Source organism: Hesperophylax consimilis, chromosome 11, assembly GCF_061612785.1.
Source record: "Hesperophylax consimilis isolate HC1 chromosome 11, BYU_Hcon_1.0, whole genome shotgun sequence".
Classification (NCBI taxonomy): Eukaryota; Metazoa; Arthropoda; class Insecta; order Trichoptera; family Limnephilidae; genus Hesperophylax; species Hesperophylax consimilis.
This window is the reverse complement of record NC_142846.1, coordinates 29413588-29436973: the sequence shown is the minus strand read 5'-3', so window position 1 is coordinate 29436973 and position 23386 is coordinate 29413588. Positions and strand designations below refer to the sequence as shown.

At 33.8% G+C, this 23386-nt stretch overlaps 3 protein-coding genes across 4 annotated transcripts; 2 read left to right on the top strand and 1 right to left on the bottom strand.

The window, feature by feature from the left end:
* Positions 1-3772: 3772 nt before the first annotated feature.
* Positions 3773-9854, top strand: LOC149420010 (DNA fragmentation factor subunit alpha-like). Of its 2 annotated transcripts, none has more exons than XM_089637127.1 (3): positions 3773-3911; positions 4145-4637; positions 6908-9854. In XM_089637127.1, exons 2-3 carry the CDS (start codon positions 4153-4155, stop codon positions 7020-7022), a joined length of 600 nt encoding a protein of 199 aa, XP_089493253.1. In that variant the 5' UTR covers positions 3773-3911; positions 4145-4152; the 3' UTR covers positions 7023-9854. The 2 variants fall into 2 exon arrangements, with proteins under 2 accessions (XP_089493253.1, XP_089493252.1); XM_089637126.1 differs by lacking the exon at positions 3773-3911 and adding an exon at positions 3947-4025.
* A 2624-nt stretch (positions 9855-12478) lies between these two features.
* Ggamma1 (guanine nucleotide-binding protein subunit gamma-1) lies at positions 12479-13161 on the bottom strand. The gene is made up of 2 exons (XM_089637125.1): positions 13029-13161; positions 12479-12948 (listed from the first exon to the last, which is right to left on the bottom strand). The coding sequence occupies exon 2, from the start codon at positions 12846-12848 to the stop codon at positions 12636-12638; it is 213 nt and encodes a 70-aa protein (XP_089493251.1). The 5' UTR covers positions 12849-12948; positions 13029-13161; the 3' UTR covers positions 12479-12635.
* Positions 13162-13437: 276 nt separating this feature from the next.
* On the top strand, positions 13438-23356 carry CCT8 (chaperonin containing TCP1 subunit 8). Its single transcript, XM_089637424.1, has 6 exons — positions 13438-13608; positions 13691-14248; positions 14566-14940; positions 16967-17193; positions 20830-21025; positions 22800-23356. Exons 1-6 carry the CDS (start codon positions 13549-13551, stop codon positions 23019-23021), a joined length of 1638 nt encoding a protein of 545 aa, XP_089493550.1. The 5' UTR covers positions 13438-13548; the 3' UTR covers positions 23022-23356.
* Positions 23357-23386: the final 30 nt, after the last annotated feature.

The window sequence follows — 23386 nt, the reverse complement described above, 5'->3', positions numbered from 1 at the left end:
GAAAGCTATTTTAATTGTTAAATTGACATTGGTAAAAAAAACAATATACATTGGTTTTTAAGATAGAAGGAGAACATTAAAAAATAAATAAATGACTTCAATTCCTTATTAAGTAGGTGGATCTTAAGTACCTACTTACAATTATTAGTTTGTGTGAGGAAATTCTGTTTTTGATTTAAATAATGGTAAATTAGAAAGACACTTTTTAGACACGAGGTCTACTTTTTACAGAACTATCATTATTTATGAAACTATCACTCTTTCATATAACTTTCTTCGAATATGAAAAATATCTTCATAATTTTAACAAAAAATAATTACTTACGTAAGTTGATGTTGTCATCAGTATTTGTTATTTCTAGTTTAGTCAGTGAGTGAGTGAGCTAGTTCCTTTTCTCGGCCATATCTCAGGCTTTTCAGTGTTGGTTACTCCTGTGCATTGCACCGCCCGGGGAGGTCCTGTCTCCTGTCTAGTTGGGAGGGTGGGCTGGTAGAAGGGGGGACTGCACTACCCCAATCCACCCCTTACACCTCCTGCTCCCCCAGTCCTGGTCTGGTGCAGTTGGAGTACACCCTATTGTAAACATGGTGGGGGCAGCCACTATTGATTCACGTAGAAACTACCATGACCGCTCGTGACCCCGCCAGTGACGGTAATAAAACCCTAATATCCATTCCACAACGAATGCAATATCTATTGTGCATTCTATTCCCTTGGATGGACTCCGCGTTTAATAGCTACGTCATATTCATGTCGATTTGTCTGGCTCCGTGCATTTGAACGTTGGATCTATCTTATTTTACAACGGTCACCTTCAATGTAATACTCATCCCCTCCAAATCAAACGTTATAGCTTTGACTGCTGTTTTTCCATAATAAAGCTTTGTAATATATTGGCGAAATTATCTTATTTTACATTAACTCACACAAGAAAATAATTTTTCACTCAGGGCCTATGTCGTATATGGCGATGCTGTGCGAAGGGTATTTTTGGGGAGAGGAAGGAGTGAACGTAGGTTTTGAATAGACCCATAAGTAGGAGGGAGGAAAAACAGGGGCACAGAAAATGATTGCACAACCTAGTCGTATAAACGACACGTTCTCATGTGATAAATTTCAACTGTGTTCAAATGACTGCACCGGTGCCGAAAGGATCAACGGCGTCCTAAGGAAAGATAATTTAAAAAAATGATTAAGTGGCTACCCAACGAGGTTATTTGCAGCCTTTATGCAAGGATCATGGATTCAATTAATTATGAAGTTTGTGGCATTTGGGCTTTTATAATTATATCATTAATTATAATTCCACTCAAACACCCCAAAAACTTTTTCAATTTCTCACAAACTCTGAAGAACAGAGCTGCCATGGAAGCTTAATAGTGACTGATCCGAAACACTAATGAGATAACATAATATTATCATGAAATAAAGATTTGCGTTTAAAGGTAAGTACCTACGAGCTTAAGAGAAAATCAATTTTCAAACAATGCCAGATGTTCCCTCACCACGCAAAATCTAAACCAATGACTAAAGAATCCTTAATCTAAACAACGTTGGACAAACATAATCTTTACATAAAGGAAAGGTAGATAATTAAAATGCTTCTACATCGATCCAAAACTTGCATGAAGTTTTCCTTTGGTCTTCTCCGTGTCTCTGTAACATCAAACTTAAATAATTAACAATATGCACGATCCCTACGCAGTGGCGTACCTATCACAATGAGAAAGAAAGATTTTTTTCAAACTCTTTTTTTCATCTCTTTGGACTCTTTGGAATTTGGAGATTTGGAGGTTTCGGATTCGCCCTTACTCAAACAAAAAATCACACTTCCAAATATTGATACGGAATATAAACTACTGTCGTTGGCCACCATTTGCCTACCTTTCATCTGTTATCTTATGTTTGTAGGTTTTATAAAAAAATCTTTACATTCGTAAACGTGTGAAATTTGTATGTTAACAGAAATCGTTCAAAATTGTACTTATTACAGGATGTTTATGAATGTGTCTTTATAGTATAGTTCGTAATAGAACTACAAACAAGATTTAAAATGACGGTAAATATTCGGAATCGCTGGACAAGGATAGTACGAAATATTTTTTATATTAGTTTATCATAATAATTACTTTATTTAACCTTATCTAAAATAACCCAACCTAATCTGACCAATCATAATCTATAATAATCTAACCTAACCTATAATAATCCAACCTAACCTAACCTTTAAAAATCCAACCTAACCTAACCTATAATGACCCAACCTAACCTGATCTTTAATAACCCAACCTAACCTTTATCGTAATCTAACCTATAATAATCCAACCCAACCTAACCTTACATATAATAACCCGACCTAACCTAACCTATATCCTAACCTAACCTATAATAACCCAACCTAACCTAACCTATAATACCCAAACTAACCTAACCTAACCTAACCTGACCTATCCTAACCTAACCTAACATATCCTAACCTTTAATAACCCAACCTTACCTAACCTAACCTATAATAATCCAACCTAACCCATAAGAACCTAATTTTTTTTTTAAATATTTCTTTATTTATAAAACAAACCTAAATACCTTCATTATTTTTCAAGCTCGGCCAAAATAGTACCCATCTAGTATTTGCATAGAGTAAATGGTAAAAATTCTAGCCACTCGTATCAGGAATACCAACAAAAGAAAATTTCATCTTCAGAAATTATTCCGGCCATAAATAAACCCATACAACGAAAGCGAATTTCTGTACGTTAAAAATTAAAATGCTAAAATTAAAAATTTCCCAAATGCAGTCAGATTCCTTTCATAGTAATTAAGGTAAATCAGATGATGGATTTATTTTAAAATATTTTGTATAATCCGTGTCCAGCGCTTCCGAATAATTACCAAAATAACATATAGATAATAACATTATGCATTAAAAAATTTACTTGAAAATTTTACGAACATGTTTATTCGTTTTTTCACGTTGACATATCATTTTTCAATCATAAATAATCTGACAAAAAAATATCCTAGAAAAATAAAAATTATATATTTTTCATTGTTGTGAATCACTCTAACTGAATTAATATTAAAAACACACAAATTACAATATTACACCTAAGATTTTTCTAAGAATAAGAACATAAACAGGTGCAAACAAAACCTTCGCACCTTTTTTTTAAATTTCAGAACTTTATAACTTTAATAAATAACTTAGATAAGCAGAGAATTCAATAAAGAGCACATCGATATAAATACATAACAAAATTTCCCTAATTCCAAGGAACTTTAAATATTTATTTTAATTTAAAATTCATCACATCATTTACAAGAGCAGATACCCCGTGTGAGTTTTGGACGGTCTAGGAGAGTAGTCTGTCAGAAGTGGTAGATAGTGGAATACCACTACTGAGGGAAATTAGACCCTTAATCTGGTACCTACCACTTCAACGGCAGCTAATATTTGTGTTTTTATTTTATAAATATAAAACTGATGTGAAGAAATTGTTACTTACCTACAGTTTAGTTAACAGAGTTATAATTTTTTGTTGTTGTTTTTTTAAAGTAATTATCGAAAATGAAGTCAGATTTTAAAAAAAACTTTCTCCATTAGTTCGATCTAATAATAATGTAGTTTCAAGCCCGTTTTTAAATTAACTTTAGGGGTATCGATCTCGGCAGTGGTGATTACGGAGCGCCTTTGAAATCGCCGCGCGCCGCGTCTAGACAGTTCGTCCTCCCGCCCGGCCTACAGCAGCCGCCCACAGCCAGAGAGCGGGGAGACGCACGGGTCGTTGGGCGGGCCGTATTTGTTTTCATCCTAGTCTGGGAGGCGGTGCCAGACACTTGGTTCCTCGCGAAATCCTCCGTGAAAATATTCTGATTTTTTGTGAAAGTGACCATCGAGTTTCAAGTTACAGTGAGTAGGATAGAAAAATTATTTATTATTATTGTCTCTGCCTCGGCTGTCATTTTTGACAATAGTTTTGTTTCATTTCATCAGGAAAACAGAATAAGAAAATAATTTATTTTTGTGCGTGTTTCATTTTGCGGAATCTTTTTTATCACTCGACGATATTATATTATTGCTTTCACATTTATAACTTGAATAAGTGAGTAACCATCTATGACATATTATTTCCTTTGTTTTAGTTACCAAAATGGAAAATGACATAAGCAAACCTTACAAACTTTGCGATCTGGAGAGAGAGAAGAGGAAGGGGGTGGTTGCAACTTCCCTGGAAGATTTGTTGTCAAAAATACCAGAGAAGTTGGGTTTTCCCGTCGACAATACGTCCATTACCATAGTCCTGGAGTCGGACGGGACTGAAGTGGATGACGAGGAATACTTCGCCACTCTGGAGCCAGACACAAGTCTGATGGCGCTGAGAGGGCCGGAGAGATGGTGTCCCAATGTCCCCAAGTGCCACATCTCCCTGGACCAGACGGACGATATCGGGATGGAGGATAAAGGCCAGGTGGCAAGCCTCGTTGGTCGACTACAGCACAATCTTTGTCACATCTCTCTCCTCGGGGGGCAGGACCTCGAGCTGCTCTCCGACATGGATCCCGATAGTCTGGCGGATATTGTCTCAGAGAAAGACAACAAGATCTTTCTAGAGCAATTAAAGGAGGCGTCTGGAAGGTAAATCGTATTTTTTCATTCTTTTTTTTTTTCAAATTTATTCTACAGTGAAACAAAGTTTGTTTTTACGCATTGATTTCGTACTCTTTAAGGTTCCTGTAGTAATTTGTTGCCTGTGTGTGGATTTTATTACAACAATAATTGTTTCTGATTCAATTTCAACTGTTTGTCAGAAAATGTTCACGTATTATTATTTTAACCTTCGACAAGCCGAGCCAGCAGACAAAACAAACGTAACCCTTGTGAGGTTAGAGAGGTATCCCGTGCATTTATATTTCATCTTATTTATGGGAATTTTAAAGAATTAACATTTTACTGCTTAATATTGTGAGGGTTGGTACGGAAATCTACTGTTTACTTATTTATTTGTTTCTAGTAGTAGTGCAGAAATGAATGCACACAGCATTCATTTCCTTTCCTAGAATGCCATTGTTATTAGGTCAGCTCCCTGAGGAATTATTCACTTCTAACCAGTGGCAGCTCGTGACTTTTGAGTGTGATAGAGTGCTAAGATGGAAAAAATCGACATTATTGATGTTGTTTAGTCCAAAACCATTTTTTTATTCGAAAATTCGGTTTATTATTAAAAAAAGGCATTTTGGGCTACAACAACGTCAATAATCCAATTTTGTGTAATATTAGCATTTACAGCGCCCTTGAGGTGATTTTGCACAAAAACGGCGCTATACAAGTCATCCAATTATTATTATTATTATTATTATAGTACACCCAAAAGACACGAGCCGCCACTGCTTCTAACGGCAACACTTTTTGGAAAGTTATGTTCACTGTATTGTTTGTCTTCATTAACTTACCGCAAGCACTCAGCATGGTACGGAAATGGTTATAATACTTCCCACCCTTTCCCACCAAGAAATACTTATTTATTTTTTCCATACAATAATTCCTGTGGTGCATAAATTATTTTGGAGCAAGTGAAATCGTTATTTATTAAGTGAAAAAACACACTTTGTAATACACCACTATTTTATTGAATTACTTACTGTCAGCCTATCTGTAGCCAGATATCATTAATTCAATAAAAAAGTGGTTTATTATAAAGTGTGTTTTTTCATTTTGTATAATGACACACCCCAAAGTATTTGCTTCCTTCGAAGAAATCATTGTTTCCAAAGTTTTTTTTTTCTATTATTTTTTTTATATTTGATAATTGACAAATAAATATGGTTTACATTATTTCAATTATTGTTATATGTGCTTTCATTAATTTCTTGTATTTTGCAAAAAGTTTATTTGAAAATAATTTTATGTATTTTTTCCAACCAACTGCTGAGTTTTATTGTGTTAGATGTTGTAAAACATAATAAATAATGCCACGAAGGAATTTTACAATCAAAGGATAGACCTTATTAAACAATATCATATAGGATGTGTGTACTTCATTCTAAAACTGAAATATACCTAACGCTCATATTACAATGAATTTATGCCGCCGTTCTTACAATAGTAACACCACCAATGTGGGTTCGATTCTCACCAGTTACAATTTATTTATTATTTAATTTTTTTTAAATTTATATGCCTATATATTTTCGTATAATTAAAATGATTTTGCAATTATTGAAGAAGAAAATATATTTTGTTGTTCTTACCTATTTTTTAAAATACATTTTTTTGTATATCCCATGACTTTAATAGGTCTGCACTAGTAATTTATATGTATATATATGTATATAAATTTAACCCAAACATAACGTTATTCCATCTGATACCTATTTACAGTCAATGAAAAATTATATCCATATTGAGGGCTTAAAATGAAGCAACATTGTCTACAAATAATTATAGGTCTTAAAGTCAAATAACATTATTTACAAAAAAACATATCAATAATTAGAGGGCTTAAAGTCAAACAATGTTATCTACAAAAAACATACCCCAATGAATACATTGTTTGACTTTGATCCCTCCAATTTTTATTTTGTATATAACGTTGTTTGACTGTAAGGCCTAGAATGATGTGTATGTTTTTGTAGATATCATTGTTTGACTTTAAGCCCTAGGTAACAACTCTAGATTTTTTTTTCTTTATTTATCTTGAATGTAGTTGATTAATGAGTGTGATATTGTATGCTCTATTCTTATTATCACCAGTCAAAGTATTTAATATTAACTCTGTGTTTTTATATGCATTTAGAAAGAGACATCTCGAAATGAAACTGTTTTTTTCTTCTTACTTAATTATGTTATTTCCTCATTTTCCAGAAATTACTTTTTAAACAAATTATTTAAAATAATTATTTTTGTAGAATTCTTCTGGAGAAACGACAAGCACACGACGCCATGGAGTTGCTGAAACTCTACCATCAGAGTGTTTCCAACGGGACGGACGAACTGTCGGCTGCGAAGCAAGAGAGGGTCTAGGCTCACCACCACTTTCATCAACACACCGAAACAGCCCCTCTCCCAGCTGGTTGTTTTCTCTCAAATGAACTGATCATTAAATTCCTCTGTGGTTTATTGGATGTTACAATGTTACCGTCTGTGAATTTAAATTCTCCGTATTAATAATATTATTGTAATTGATGTAGAATAAATAGAAATGCCCAAAAAGGTCTGCAAACAAAACATACTGAGCCCAAAAAGGTTGTAACCATGTAAATCTAATGACAGTCATAAAATCTCAATATCTGTTTTACCGTGGATCAAAATCACTGTTCGGATCCATAGGTAAAGAAATATCATTAAAGATTGTAACGAAACAATCATTCGTTATCAATTATTTGAACTTAAAATGTCTTTTATGACATTTTATGACTTCTTTGATCTTGGTAATGGATATTAAAGATATATTACTTATACCCCAGGTAAACTTAAGGTTAAATTTGTGGGCCATGTCCAATAATGATTATTTAATTACATTGATACACAATCATGAATTGTACTTTGACAACACCAGGTTTTAAGTAAGTTTGTCTACATTTATAATGTCATTCAGCAGATGGGGTCACCGAAATAGTCAGTTCAGCTGCGGTGATCACACCTTGTTTATCATCGGGGCCAATTAATTAATTAACTTGTGTTTTTACATCAATTTAAAGTATACATATATTACATATAAATCTATTGTGTAAGTAAGGTACATTTTGTAACCTTGTTGGCCATTCTATCTATTCTATATCTCCGATAAATGCTCAAACGCCAAACAGTGCACTTTCAAATTGATGAAAGTCTTAAATATGTGAACTCGGCGAAGATAATAATATTAATGATCAATTATTGTAAAGGTTTATTGAGATGGCACCCGTTTATTTTAATAATATGACAGTATATAAAATGATTTCATTTTTTTGATTCTCAAAAGCACAGCCCTAACACCTATGCACGATTTATGCTTTTAAATTAAATGTGCGATATATAGTTCATACCTAAACCAAGTAATATAATATGTATGTCTTTGATCCTATCTATTATGAGTTTAAAAAACAACTTCTTATCGGTGGATCAAATTCTACATTTATTCAAATATTATGATGTATGTACTTTTAAAGCAACGAAAAAATGTTGTGAATTCAAACATCCTCCATCTTCATTTATAATTTAACATTGCCATATACTTTATAATTATATTTATGTTGGTCCAAGCTCAAGTTTAATTGAATTCTTATTGTGAATGAGGATATTTTTTAGTGTGATCTGTAATTATTGTTATATTTTTATGGTTGTCTTTCGAAATTTAATTATTTGTTAGTGAAAATGTTGTAGTTTAACGTTTGTTGAACATTTGTGGTTTGGCTGCAATTTCGCAGTCTGTTTGTGACGGTTCGTTAGCCACAAAAAGTGAATGTTAACATTTCAAGACATCATCCAGTAAGCCATTGGAGAGAATGATGATGAAATTTTTGTATTGAAAGTGTTTGTTAATTTTTCAAGACTGATAGTTGTTAAAATTTGTTGCTTTAAGTTTTTGCATTAGAGTTTAGATTGAACCCTCAGATAAATTAAAGAACAATTGCTCAACCATAAGGTAAAATAGAGGGTAAGAGCTCCGGTGGGGGACTCGATATAAACATCAATAACGTAGGAACTAGAGAGAAATTATTGAATCTTACGGGATTGAAAGTTTTCATAATACAACACCTTCAGTTAGATGCAAGAGATTAAATACAATAGTTACACAGGTCAAGATAACCTTTTTCACAAACTAGAACTCTTTAGGTATAGTGTATTGGTACAAACATGTGTGTAACTGATTTGTCTTTGGTCAGCGGGTAAAACTGCATTCAAAATGATATTTGACTTCTTTTAAATGCTTCTGTAAACCAAGTAGATTTCATCCTATTCCTAAATTATATGCATGGTTTCATAAATAGTAGACTTGTGCCAAAGCGAGCACAAAATCAAATGCAGTGGTACAAATAAATGCTGTAATCCTATTTTTAAAATAACTGCACAATTAACTTATGTATTTTTAACTGGTGTGTGCTCATCCATATATTTATACATAAATCAACAAAACCACTAAAGGCAGAGTAACTCTGTACTAAAATTAGAAGATTCCTGTAGCTGTATATTTACCTATCGGTAGAACTTAAAACTCTTAATCATTGGAACTCATATTAACAAATTTAATATATTCTTAAGTTTTAGCTGCTGACCACAGATAATGTGTAAGCATTCAGTCAACACAGTGTGTTTGTACTATTTTTACAAATAACATTTCGTTTTGAACAAATCCTAGTTTAATTAAACAATAACAAGTCATTTTAATCATATTCATATATATATATAGTAAAAGCCCCCTTATCAGCATATGTGTAGAGTGAGACCCAGGTATTGTACGGTATTTTGTAAAGTGACTATGTACTTGCTTTTAGGAGATACGGGTATATATATATATTATACAATGTAAGTGGAAGACATACAGAGAATTCACTACCCATTAAAACAATCACCCATTTCATAAAATATTAATAAAATGTTTGGTAGGATTTTTAATAATCACGAATATTTGACACCAAAATAATAAGAAGTTCTTATGCTATATTTACATACACATAGTAAAATTATTGTAAAAGTATTAACCCTATACGAATACCCCTAGTCTTAAACCTTTAATATTTAATACCATGTTACTAAGTATAAATTATTTGTATGCACGGCTATATATATATATATATAGGAAAACCCAAAACATTTTGTCACAATTCCACAACATTTTATGTAACACCGAATGGCTTTTAATAAAGAAAGGAATTGATCTCAAAACGAAAGTTTTCATTTTTACTTCCTGTTCTTATTTACCTTTCAGAAGCCGTGGGCAACCACGGAGGCATTTCCATTGGAGTCACTTAGTTACACCATTCATATTAATTTCAATTATTTGTATTTTAGGTGTATTAGAACAATGTAATTATGGGGTTACTATATCCTACGTCATGTGGGCCACATTGTTATGTGCAGTGGCGGCTTGTACTCACTAAAATGGGTACGCTAAAAATATTGCCAATCTATCCCTATGTCAGGTCACATAAATCTTCTGCGGTGAAAGACACTAGCAATTAGCAATTTTGAAGCTTGTAGCCACCTACTGGAATGATCGGTATGCGAACTGTAAACTAAAGTAGCACCATCTCACCAAAGAGTTTACGAGGCATTGGCGAGCGCCGTTCATTTTTCAGAGAAATTTCAATACTATGGTCGACATCCACACTCTGCGCGTATAGATAATTGATGTTCCCTGGTGACGTTTCTAAATGAGCGATATGGAATTTGCTTGCACCACGTGACTTACGACACGTAATACAAATAACGAAAATTCGAACCGGTTGAATTTAACTTCATACTTTTATAGTATTAATTTTATTTGCTTTGATTTTCGGTAATATTATTATCGGTTGATAATTATAATTTTAGGGGTGCTTTGCTCCAACACTCCTTAGAGCTAGCCGCCACTAGTTATGTGAGAGTATATTATGAATATTTTGAAAACAATGTAGAATCTATTTATGTAAAGAAGAGTCTCTGTGGCAGACGGGTGGGCGGCGTAAATTTGATTTTTATATAAATCTAGTTTTATTCTCATATTGATGACGTTTTGCAAACTTGACCTTCAAAACAAGAGAAAGGTCACTGTATTTATGAGATTTCGAAAATAGGTTATTTACCTTGGGTAAAGCCAGGGACTTCAACTAATGATAAATAATAGACATACCAAAACTGTTCAGACAAGGTAAAAACAGAAGAAAACCAAACACAGGAAGATGAATTTTCAAGAACGATAGGTAATTTTTTTGTTATTGAGCCCTTATGCAGAAAAAGTGTGTTCTGAGTTATTGGCTGTTAAATATTTCATTTGATGCTAATGAGCATAATATATATTGAAAGCCAAATAAATTTGTATGTAATAAGGTACTTCAATTAGACATAACATTTTATGTAGTTAAATCAATTTTATTCATAAGTTTTGAGTGCAATAAAGAAAAAATTACACTGTTTTTTCCATAAATCAACAATAATTTAAAGTCAGTTTATTCGGTGTCAGTTTCACTGCTGAGTTTATCAGGATCATTTTCATTTGTGATTGGAAAAAACTTCAATCTATTTTTCAGCCAATCAGCACTATTCTTCAACTTCACGGAAAAGTTTAATTTATGTCAAAATATCCAAAAGCTGTTTGTACAAACCATCAGTTTCAAAATGAACTGACTAGACCCATACATGAATGTTGTAATCGGTTGTAATCATAAATAAACCACTCGTTGTAATGAAAGGAACGCACGCGCGCCATACCGGCCATCACTAAAGGCCTTATAATGCCATCTGTGGTTAAGATTTTGAAACGATTTTGAACATAAATGGATATATGGCACGTAGTTTGAATGGATTTGATCTTGTTTTGTACAATCGAAAACAGTGTCATTTGTACAAGGATGTTTTTCCACACAAGGGTTGAATAACAATTGCTTCAGTTAGCATTTCAACTTGAACATGGCATACATTTAAAAATAAAAAATTTATGGAAAATCGTTTTTTTCTGACCAGACGAGCTCAATCCAAAATAGAATGTTTAGAAAAATATAACCATGTATGCTGCCCAGAGCCTTCTGTAGTTTGTGTGATTTAATAAGACACATTGACTATATTGGCCCAAAATTGTTTAATTCCTTGCCGAGTTCCATCAAGATGTGCCAGAGCCTAAACTCGTATAAAATAAATGTTAAAAGCTGGGTAAGAAAAAATCTGGAAGTGAGAGAATTTTTTCTATAATTTGTACTACGAATATGATACCTAAAATATGCCATTACCGTCTACATTTAAAAAAAAAAATTCCATTTAACTTCAACTTTAACTGTTTATTAAATATTTATTTATAGTTTATTAACTATAAATTAATTATGCAAAAACTCCAGTAAAATCATATTAATCCAACTATAGGTACTATATTTATTTTTTTCTTTATTTAACCACCAATGTTTTGAATTCTTAACTTATAATGCCCACGCACAGGCTTCGCCGTTGTGGGGTTTTTTTGTTACTGTCTTTTGTTTTGTATAATTATATATGTACCTGTGTGTATAAAAAAAATAGCCAATAAAAAAAACATTTTGAATGCTATTTATCAATTCCGTTGCTATTTACTTTACCTACATAGTAAAAAGAATTTTTAATGTGACTTAAAAATCATTTCAAATTAAAAGAGAAACTAGGTACTTCGTTTTCACCTTGGAGTAGCATTCCTCTTCAGTATTCTTAAGGTTCAACAATAGCCAATTATAATAATGGTTGATCTTTGTTATATTATTTTATTGGCCCCCACTCCTCTCCAAAAGTAAACAATAATATTATACTACCTACATTGGTAATTATTTAAACGCAAATTAGTGAAACACCTTTATTGATAGTAAAATAAAATTGAGTTACATGTTAAAATATATATTTGTAAAGAGCAAACATTCAAGAGGGGCACATTCATTAACTTATATAAATATTTTAAACAAACTATCCATTCACACAAATTATACTTAGTGTAGAGAATTACAAGACGGTACAAGAGCTCTTTTCACGGAACGGATTGACTTTCTGGCTGGTGAAGCCGACGAGCAGGCAATCTTCCTGCTCGTGATCGGTGATAAACTTGACGATGTCAGCCACCGCCTGGGACACCGGAATACGCTTTATTGCAGCCTCTCTTCGTAACTGCTCCGTCACAGCACGCTGCTGCTGCAACGTTGACACCATCATATCCATTACGGCGGTATCTGATAGGCCTATGTTGAAGGAAGATCCACAACTGCGCAAGGGGATTTGGGTGGGGCGAGGATCTTGGGTCCTTCGCAGCTGATTGACACTAGAAAAACAGGGATATCTGACACTCGCAATCTATAATCTGATTCAGAAACTTTGCACTCGTAATAACGGATTACTTACATGCAAATCGATCGAGGTTCCTTTATCAAAGTTGAACAAGGCAAGATTAGAAGCGATGACCAGAAAAGTCAAATAACATAAATGGCCGCTGTTTACGGAAAACCAACATAACAAAACAAGGACGAATGTCAATTCTGGCCGTGACAGTAGACACAATTTTTACAATGGGGTTCTAGATTATTCTGAATTGTATATTATTCAAAATATCATATTCAAATTCAAAAAGGGATTCATAATACTTATGAAAAATGCTTAACAGTTTTGATGGTAATATATTATATTGACCACGAGAAAATTGATTACATGAGAAGGTGAAACAAAGCTGTATGATTCATACTTTTGGGTACCTACCCAATGACATTACAAACATACCTCCAGTTTTAGTAATTTCAAGTTGTCAACTTGTTTGTCTAAATTCACGGATTCGTAAATCTCGTGGGCCGGCGTTCGAAAGTTCTTGAACACAACGTGGTTTTCATTTAATTATTTTATTTGATATTTCAACAAGTTACTGTTCAAAATGGCCCTTCACGTCCCTAAAGCGCCCGGAGTGGCTCAAATGTTAAAAGATGGAGCCCGTGTAAGTACCATTGAAGAATATAACCAATTTCGTTGTTGTACAATGGGCGGACGAAATATTATTATTTTTCTCCGATTTTCAGATGTTTTCCGGATTAGAAGAAGCCGTATACAGAAATATAACCGCTTGCAAACAATTTGCACAGAGCGTTCGTTCAGCTTATGGCCCAAATGGGATGAACAAGATGATAATAAATCACATTGACAAGCAGTTTGTCACAAGTGATGCTGGAACTATCATCCGTGAACTGGATGTCGAGCACCCCGCGGCCAAGTTGATGGTCCTCGCGAGTCAAATGCAGGATGCTGAGATCGGTGATGGCACAAATTTCGTGATCATCCTCGCCGGGGCTTTGTTAGAAGCCGCAGAAGATCTCCTGCGTTTAGGTATTACTACCTCCGAAATCGCAGATGGCTATGAACGCGCCCTCAACAAATGTTTGGAAATCCTGCCAGAACTCGTCTGCTACGAAATCAAGGACTGCCATGATCTCGAAGCTGTTAAAGTTGGACTGAAAGCATCCATTATGTCAAAACAGTACGGACAAGAAGATTTCCTTAGTGATATTATTGCCAAGGCATGCGTATCCATCATTCCAGAAAAAACCACTTTCAACGTAGACAACATCAGAGTATGCAAGGTAATTAAATGCTTTTGTTTTATACGATTATTTTTTTTGCTCTCACGTAATGACTCCAAATGACTTGTGCATTGGGAAGGTATCTTCACTTTATATCAATGTTATACAGAGTCCTTTAATATATAATATATATGAAAATTGATATAAAAACATTCACACTCAACAATAAAATGTTAATTGACCAATATCATAAACAGTAAATAGGATACATTCAGTTAGTACGCACTAGACATTACACAAATCAAAATATTGTCATCAGTTATTTTTCTTCCCTTTGAATTACTATTAAATTTACTAATAACACTATCAACTTTCAGATTCTGGGTTCAGGGCTCCTCCAGTCTTCCGTAGTCCAAGGAATGGTGTTCAAACGCCAGGTAGAGGGAGACGTGTCCAGCCTCACTGACGCTAAAGTAGCCTTGTTCTCCTGTCCGGTGGACATCAGCCAGACAGAGACCAAGGGAACCGTCCTCATAAAGTCTGCCGACGAGCTCCTGAACTTCAGTAGAGGAGAGGAATCCCTCCTGGAGAACCAGATCAAGGCTATCTCCGAGACTGGAGCCAAGGTCATCGTGGCCGGAGCCAAGTTCGGTGATATGGCCATGCATTTCATCAACAAATACAAGATGATGGCTGTCAGACTCAACTCCAAATTCGATTTGAGAAGATTGAGCAAAGCAGTCGGAGGCACCGTAAGTTCAAATATAACGCTAGGAAATTAATGACTTAATTTTTCACTCATAACATTTATTGTGGATCCGTGGTACAAGGGATGTGCAAAAAAACATTCGGTCCAGACGCAGTTCTAATTTGATGCAAATTTGTCATACGAACATTTATTATAATTACATCACCTGTCAGTTCTTAACATGAACACAAAGGCGCGCATTCGTCATTAGAACGGCTTTCGTACACCGCTTTGACATTTGCGTGAATTTGTCTTTTTGTCATACAAACAATTCAACTTTGGTACCTTAAAACGTTGAAATTTCGAAAAAGTTATCTTTTTTACTTGTATTTACTACCACGTAGAATCACCTCCCTAAATGTGTGCCCTTTATCCCTGGACAACCCTGTATTAGGAAATATTTTTCTACTATCGTTTGCATACATGCAAAATTACTTGGGGGCACATTCGTGGCGACATTGCCATAGGAATTTTTATTTTATCCGTTTTGGCTCTAGAGATGTACGCGGTTTTATGCTTCTTTAATAATAATATTTAGATGATCTGTATAGCGCTGTTTTTTGTGCAAAATCACCTCAAGGGCGCTGTACAAATGTACATAAGTTTTTATTCTTATTTATTTATATTTTCTACATGCAGATAATTTATTTATTTATTAAACCCCAAAAAAGGCTTTTACAGTAATGTGATACATTAGATTATAAGTACACAGTTCAGGGATGTCAGAGACTTGACAATTAAAAATAACATTTTTCATTAAAATAATTCATCCGTTAGTCAACACTATAAGACATCTGAAGCAAGCAGTTTATATTGATGCTATACATATACATTTCACATATATGTATATATGTGGAATGTATATGTATAGAACACCATAATATAATATACAGTACCATACTCACCTGGTAGGTTGCTTGAGATTAACACTGTTTATTAGAGAAATTTAGATACGGTTCACATGCACAGGACCTAATTGGACTTTCTGGAATTTATTTTAATAATATGTATTTTTGTTCTTTAATGCGCTTGTTTAGGAAAGGAAAAGCAAATTTTATGCTTGGCAATACTACAGTACAAGGTTTTGATCAGAATTCCTCTTCCTAAATATGATTCGTCCCTCGGTATAAGACAGATTTTGAATAATGTAAAAACAATAAGAAAAGTGAGATTAGGAGGTATTTATTATAGGCAATACAAGAATGCTACTCTCAGACAGGTATATTTAATTTAAGGGTATGAGAGCTTAAAGAGGTTAGTTTTTAGTTTAGACCTGAATTCTGTTGGACTTCTTATGCATCTTAGTTCTGGGGGAGTTTATTCCAAGCCTTCGGCTCCGAAGGCGCGATCACCAAACATAGTATTTGGTTTGTGCTTAAGTTCCACCAGTCTGCCTACAGCTGATGATGTTGCTGATCTAAGAATTGACCTCATACCAATGATTCTTTCAGGGCACTTGAGCCAGTGAAGGTTATGAAGGTGTTTTGAAATGTGCAAATATTTTGAAACCCCGGTTATGAGCCGTGCTGCTTCATTAAACACTGAATGTGGCGATGATTCATTCGCAGTATTGAGTTTAACATATTGCAAGCAGTCTATTGGTCAATTTCTAAATTTGTATGCGCCAATCAACGCGGCTTGTACTGTTCAATTGAAAACGCTAGAAAAAGTATTTTGAAATTATTGGCCCATACAGGGTGAACTTACATAAGATTGACCGTTTTGACGATGTCAATTATTTTGAAGAAGAAATTAAGATTATAATTTAGAATTTCACTTTCAAAATGTTCAATGCATAGAAATCTTGTTGTCTCTTCAAATTTTGTACAAAAGCATTTCAGCAATTTTTAATCTTTGCCTTTGTATACTACACTGTATAACAATGGAACATTGGACACTCAATAATAAAATATAGTGGAACAAGTTTTAAAACTTTTTATTATAATGGAATTCCACCACGAATTGTCAGTATCAAAGGAACATTCATGGACATATTGTCTGAAAAATACAACATCTTTTAAATTTGTCAGGTCCTGCCCCGCCTCACTGCCCCCACTGCCCAGGAGTTGGGCTACTGCGACACCATCTCCGTGCAGGAATTTGGAGACACTGTGACCGTGGTGTTCCGTCTGGAGGGTGCAAACTCGCGCATCGCCACAATCGTGGTGCGAGGAGCCACCGATAACTACATGGATGACATTGAGCGCGCCATTGATGATGGAGTCAACACCTTCAAGGGCATCGCCAATGATGGAAAGTAAGCAACCATCCGTACGATGTACTTCTTCATTTTAATCTTGGTATATTGACAATTGTTTTAATGTATTGATTTGCACGTTGGAAGGTTGTTGATTTGATTCACAGACAAAGGAATTAATAGACGAGAAGATAATGGCGAGGGGTAAAATCAACTGTTGAAGAACGAAGGGCGTAAGGCTGACTGTGATTCGTCAATAAATCAATCTGACAGTAAATAGGCATCTCGCATTATAATATCACCATTTACTTCTTAAAAGTAAAATCTGCTTTTGAATGAATAGACATTTTTACATGGGAGCGCAAATTACTCGCCACGTTATGAACAAATTTGCTAAGTCCAAATTCGGCAAAAAAATTCGGTTCTATTTTCAGAGTCGAATATTTCGTTTAAGTATTTAGTTAAGACACTTTTATAAATGTTCATAATTTACTTCCCAGCAACCCAAAGCTTTGTGTTTCGCGTCCAGACGTTTCTCGATGTGATAGTATATGTTTCTAAAACTGATCTATATTATACGATGTGAATATGCTTAAAATAAAGTAAAATAATGCTTATATATGGAATGTAATACGACAATTGGGTTTATTCTCTTTTTCACATCTATTTTTACAAGTTTTCATAGTACAAGTCAACATTTTGCCGTGTTATTTCGTAAAATGAACCGATGATGCCTCGACCATAGTTCGCACAAGAATGTGGCGTCACGTTTTCAAATTTCACTTGAGGCCATACGCGAGCCCAGCCGGCTCCAATGGAACCGGTATGGGGAGTGGGGATAATAGGCTTTTAATCACTTAGGGCAGGTCTACTAATATTCATATGTCTATGATTTGATTTAAGAATTCCACTGCCTGAAGCCAGTGTAACTTTGACAACACTGGGAATTTTCATTAAAATAGTGAAATCCCCAAACTAACCAATGAGATTGTAACCTATGATGGTATTTAGTTTTAATTTTTTTGTTTATTATCGTGACTATCTAAACATTGTACATACCAAATTTGATAGTGAAGATATGTATAGTAAATTGTATTTCTTAGTCCTCCTAACTAGGGTGACCTGTGCCGGTGACCTCTGAGGTGGTCTAAAGTTATTCATTTTTATTTGTTTTCTATATTTTTTTATTGATCTCGTTCAGCCAAATTTTTATTCTTGATTTTCAATCATTCAAATTTTGGGGGAAGGATGTTGTGGAGTTTTGTCGCAAAATAAATATAACTTCTTTGTCCGAATGTGGTTTTATGACCTGGAATAATTTTGATGTCATTGTGATTTGACCTAGTGTGATGAATATGCGGTACTGTAGAGGATTTAATAGTTTCAATATTATATACATCAAAACTATTGAAAATTTCAATCGAAGGCTTATGGGTATTTTCAGTATGGTCTTATGATTCCTTTTTGAATTTTGTTCAGTTTATGTATGTACTTAGATACAGCAGATCCCCATCCTATAATTCCATATTCAATTTGAGAATGACGTAAAGCGTAATAGACATTTCATTTATCACTTTTCTTAGTTTTTAAAGAAAAATATAAGTTTTGTGAGTTTTTCCAATGTGTTTTTCCAATTGTGAGTAGGTCCAATCTAAGTTTTTCGTCAATTACTACCCTGAGATATTTTATGCTTTGTAATTTTTCTGTAACTGGGCAGAGACATTGAATATTATTTCTATGGCATTCGTGTAATTTTAGTTTAAGTCATTTTACTGGTTGGCCCCTCGAGCTCATCTAAAATGTTATATACTTAGTTTTGCTTATATTAAGGATAAACAAGTTAATTTACAGCCAATTTTTAAGTGTACTAAACACTTATTCAGCCACGTAAAATATTTCCGTCGAGTTTTCTTCTTGAAATAATATAACAGTTATCATCAGCAAAACTGATTCTGTGTCCTTTAATGTTAAGGTTAGTGATATCATCATTTATATAATAAAACTGTAGATTTGTTTAAAAAAAACAAACTCACACCGGGACACTCTTCTTTAAATATCTGGGTGTTAATGCTAGAAATGCCTATTTCAGTTTTGATAATTTGATTTGGGTACCAGAGAATACTTAATAACGTCCCTTATTTGAATGCATTGAATACCTATATCAGGAGCTTTAGGTTGATAAAATAGTGTTGGTTCACTGTAGTGAGTGAAGTAAAGATTTTGGGTTCACTTGAGAGCTGTAAATAACAACAAAATATTAATTCTTCTTATCTACCTCAAAATCTAAAAATAATAATAATATTGGGTGATTTGTATAGCACCATTTTTGTGAAAAATCAACTCAAGGGCGCTGTAAAAATATTCTTTATAAAAATAAATACAAAGCTCACCCGAATCATATAAAAGTGGTAGTTTGAATGTAGGAACAACCCATGCAGTCTTTTGTTGCTGGTTTAAAATCATTTTGGCAAGGTGAGACGAGCAAATAGGAAACCAGTTTCCCCTTCTCCCTTTGCATAAATCGATTTAGAAATCTGAAATAATTTAAGATACTACAAGTATAATTTACAAGACAAAAATTTAGATATATGGCATGTCCTACTTTGCTTAAGTTTCCTTACTCAGCTTACTTAACACGCACAAATTGTTTAAACAACACTTTGTTTCAACTTAATTACTACATGAAACAACTATTTACCTCGGGAGACGGTGAAAGATGTATTTAAATTCCATTTTTCCAATCAAAGTTCGTAGGTAAAAACAAAACAATGGTAATAATATTTTGTATTTGAAAAGAAAAACATTGCCTTTTTTCTACCACCATCAGCGTCTTCAACAAAAATTAAATTGCATTCTATTTTTGTACTTACTGGTGAAATGATATTCCATTTGTTTTGAATTTCACTTGGCGTGTCGCATTTTTACAAATTTGCACTGAACAAAAAAGCATTTTTAATAAAACGAGGACAAACTATTAGCTTAGTGACAACACAAACTCAACTAAATTATCAAATTCTTTGCATATTAAAATCATGCTCAATATAATACCGTGATCCGCCGACGGTCTGGCATACCTCACAGCATATCTCCTTGTATTCTAATATCTTTCATGCCATCTGTTGGACACGACACATACTGATCCACAGCATTGCGTGGCGGGGTACAGCTAGTAAAATAAATAAATTACTGACTTATATTAGGTCGGAGAATATTCCCGGATACACATCACTATCCTATCGGGAATTCTGAGAAAAGAAGATGGATGAAAGTATTCAAATCATATTTTTAATAAATCATCTATGTACAACATATTATCGTACTTGGCTATCACGGTGATACTGAGAATATAACATCGCTCTGAAATGAACTACTTTATATATTCTCACTGCCCCTGTCGGCAATTACAATTTTCGGTGCCTCGTTACTGGCAAAATAAATTGTAGATAAATTTGCACTATCATATTGATGAATGTAACAAAATTCCTGTTTTGTGGGTTAGCTCAAGTTAATTATATAAGTTGAACTGAATTATTATGTGTAGAAGTTCACAAATTCAATATCCTGTGTTTCATTTCTGTACTAAAAAAAATAGCTCTAATGAAATGGGATATTGATGGATCTATGGTGCGATGTACACATATTATTTATTAATTTTAGCTAAAGTAGACAATCCATAACATATGTTGTTTTCCCCAGGTTCCTTCCCGGTGCAGGCGCCGTGGAACTAGAATTGGCTCGCAACCTCACCAAGTACGCCGACACCCTGCCCGGCCTCGAGCAATACGCCGTCCGCAGGTTCGCTATCGCCCTGGAAGCCTTCCCCAAAGCCATCGCTGACAACTCTGGCACCAACGCCAACAAGGTGCTCGCCAGTCTGCACACAGCGCATCAGGTATGTTATCGATTGCCACCTGAACACTTCTGCCGCTATCACCTCTTCGTCATTTTACAAATTTTTAAAGAAAAACAAACATTCCCGGGTTACAAATAACCTGACAATATTACAAAATCTGCTACCGCCAGAGTAAGCGAAAAATGGAGACTTAACAGTGTATCCTTTTTTTCTGTTACTTAGTCATACATATTTTCCCGGAAATTAATTTTTTGGGAATATTGCGGGAATTTTCATCTAAATGGTGGAATACCCAAACTAACCCATGAGGTGTCTCCTTCAATTAAATTTCATGTTATTTACAAATATGTACATCATTCATCATATTAAGGTTGAGAGGAATTATATATTAATTTTAAATAATAGGAATATTATTACGCAGATGGATAAACATAATGTTTTTAATGTGAAAAATATAACATTTTTTATTTTTAATTCGTAGAACTCCATTTAAACTTTTTTTTAATTTAATTAAAATCAAATTTTTTCTGACAAGGCCATTTTCAAAAACTGACAGTTTGAAAATGGCCTTGAAAGCCGAAACAGCTTTAAAAATAACAAAAACCAAAAATACTTGCAGAACTTAATAATTTGATTTTAATTAAATTTTAAAAAAAAAAACGTGAAAAATATTCATTACATATATTTTATTCTATTTTTGTGACCGTCTCTGTATTTTTTCCAAATATATTTTTAAATGTTAAATATCCTCAAAAAATACCTTGATGGTTTTTCTCTAAAAACACAAAGAAATTATTTTAAATAAAGTAAAATATGGTTGTATTATAATTTTTTCATAAATATTAACTTTTGTGTTTTTTAAAGGCTGCTTAAAAACTTTGGTTATGTTTATTTAAAAGAACTTTTAGAAAAAGAATCGCAATGATTTTCTATTCACCTTTTTAAACTATTTTAATATTTTTAAACCACTATTTGTAGTTTAATTTTTTTATAAACACTAACATTTGTGTTTTTTAAAGGCTGCTTACAAAACTTTGGTTATGTTTATTTAAAAGAACTTTTAGATAAAGCATCGCAATGAATGCCGTAAGGTAGAACTAAATCTGTTTTTTTTTTTTAAATTTGTTTAAAGATGTCGGTGATGATACTTCCAACAATAAATGGCCATAATGAAATATGAATGGCAACAATGCATTACGCTGCCTAAATTTCAAGATGCATTTTTTTCAAGTCTCTTGCCACGTGCGGATTTTTTTTGTAGTACAGTAGAACCCCGCTAATTCGAAAAAAATGCGTAATTCGAAATTTTCGCCAGAAAAATTCATACAAATTTAGTTTTTTCGAAATTCGTAATTTATTTTTGTCCTCGCATGAAAATTTGTTTAAGTAATTTTTGGGAATTTTTGGAAAGTGACATCATGGTACATACACAGTGGTATTGCAGCACTGCCATTCGAATTATGAATTGTGTCTCGTCACAATATACCATTGCATACGTTTTACCCAAGTTTACTTTGAAAGCTCGCAACTTTGTCATTTTTGGAGATATCGAAAAACTAATTTTATTGTCATCATTAACTCATTAGAGATCAAAATATTAAAAATTAGAAGGCGGCCTCATTCGGACTATCCCGTGAACAATTCTTTTTCCACCTATATTATGCCATTTTTTTAGCAAAGTAATTTTGTCCAGTAGCGTTACGCCTACTTTTTCGATCTTGGTTTATTTTCTCCATGGGAAAATTCTGTCAATAAATTTTTATGATGTTTGTGTGTGTGTGTGATGTCTTCTAACAAATATATTTTTCCGTAGGATGGCAAGAAGAACGCCGGAATCGACATTGAATCAGAGACAGATGCCTTCATTGATGCCAAGGAGAAGAAAATCTTTGACCTGTACATCTCCAAGATGTGGGGCCTGAAGTACAGCGTGGGCGCTGCTTGCACCATCCTCAAGATTGACCAGATCATCATGGCCAAGCGTGCCGGAGGTCCCAAACCCAAAGCCGGTGGAAACCAGAGCGACGATGAATGAATCAAACATGATTAACATTTGATATCGCAACTTAATAATCTTCTCAAGCATTGGAGTGCTTGTCGCCCTATGTTGTATTCGAGCTTTATTCTTTTAGGCGCGTCCGCCCGACACGCATCGGATGCTGATAATTACTATTATATGTTATAATGTTACATTATAATGATTTTATTATTATTTAACACGCTTGCATTATTAAATTTTCACCCTGTCGTCATTAACACTGTTGGTTAAGAAACATCGAGCAAATTAGTATTTTATTCCAGTTCATTTGTAATGAAGGACTAAGAGGAAATATACACAAATCATTACCAAAATAAAAACGTAACACACTATTTCAAGCTTTTTAATTAGTAAAAAAATCA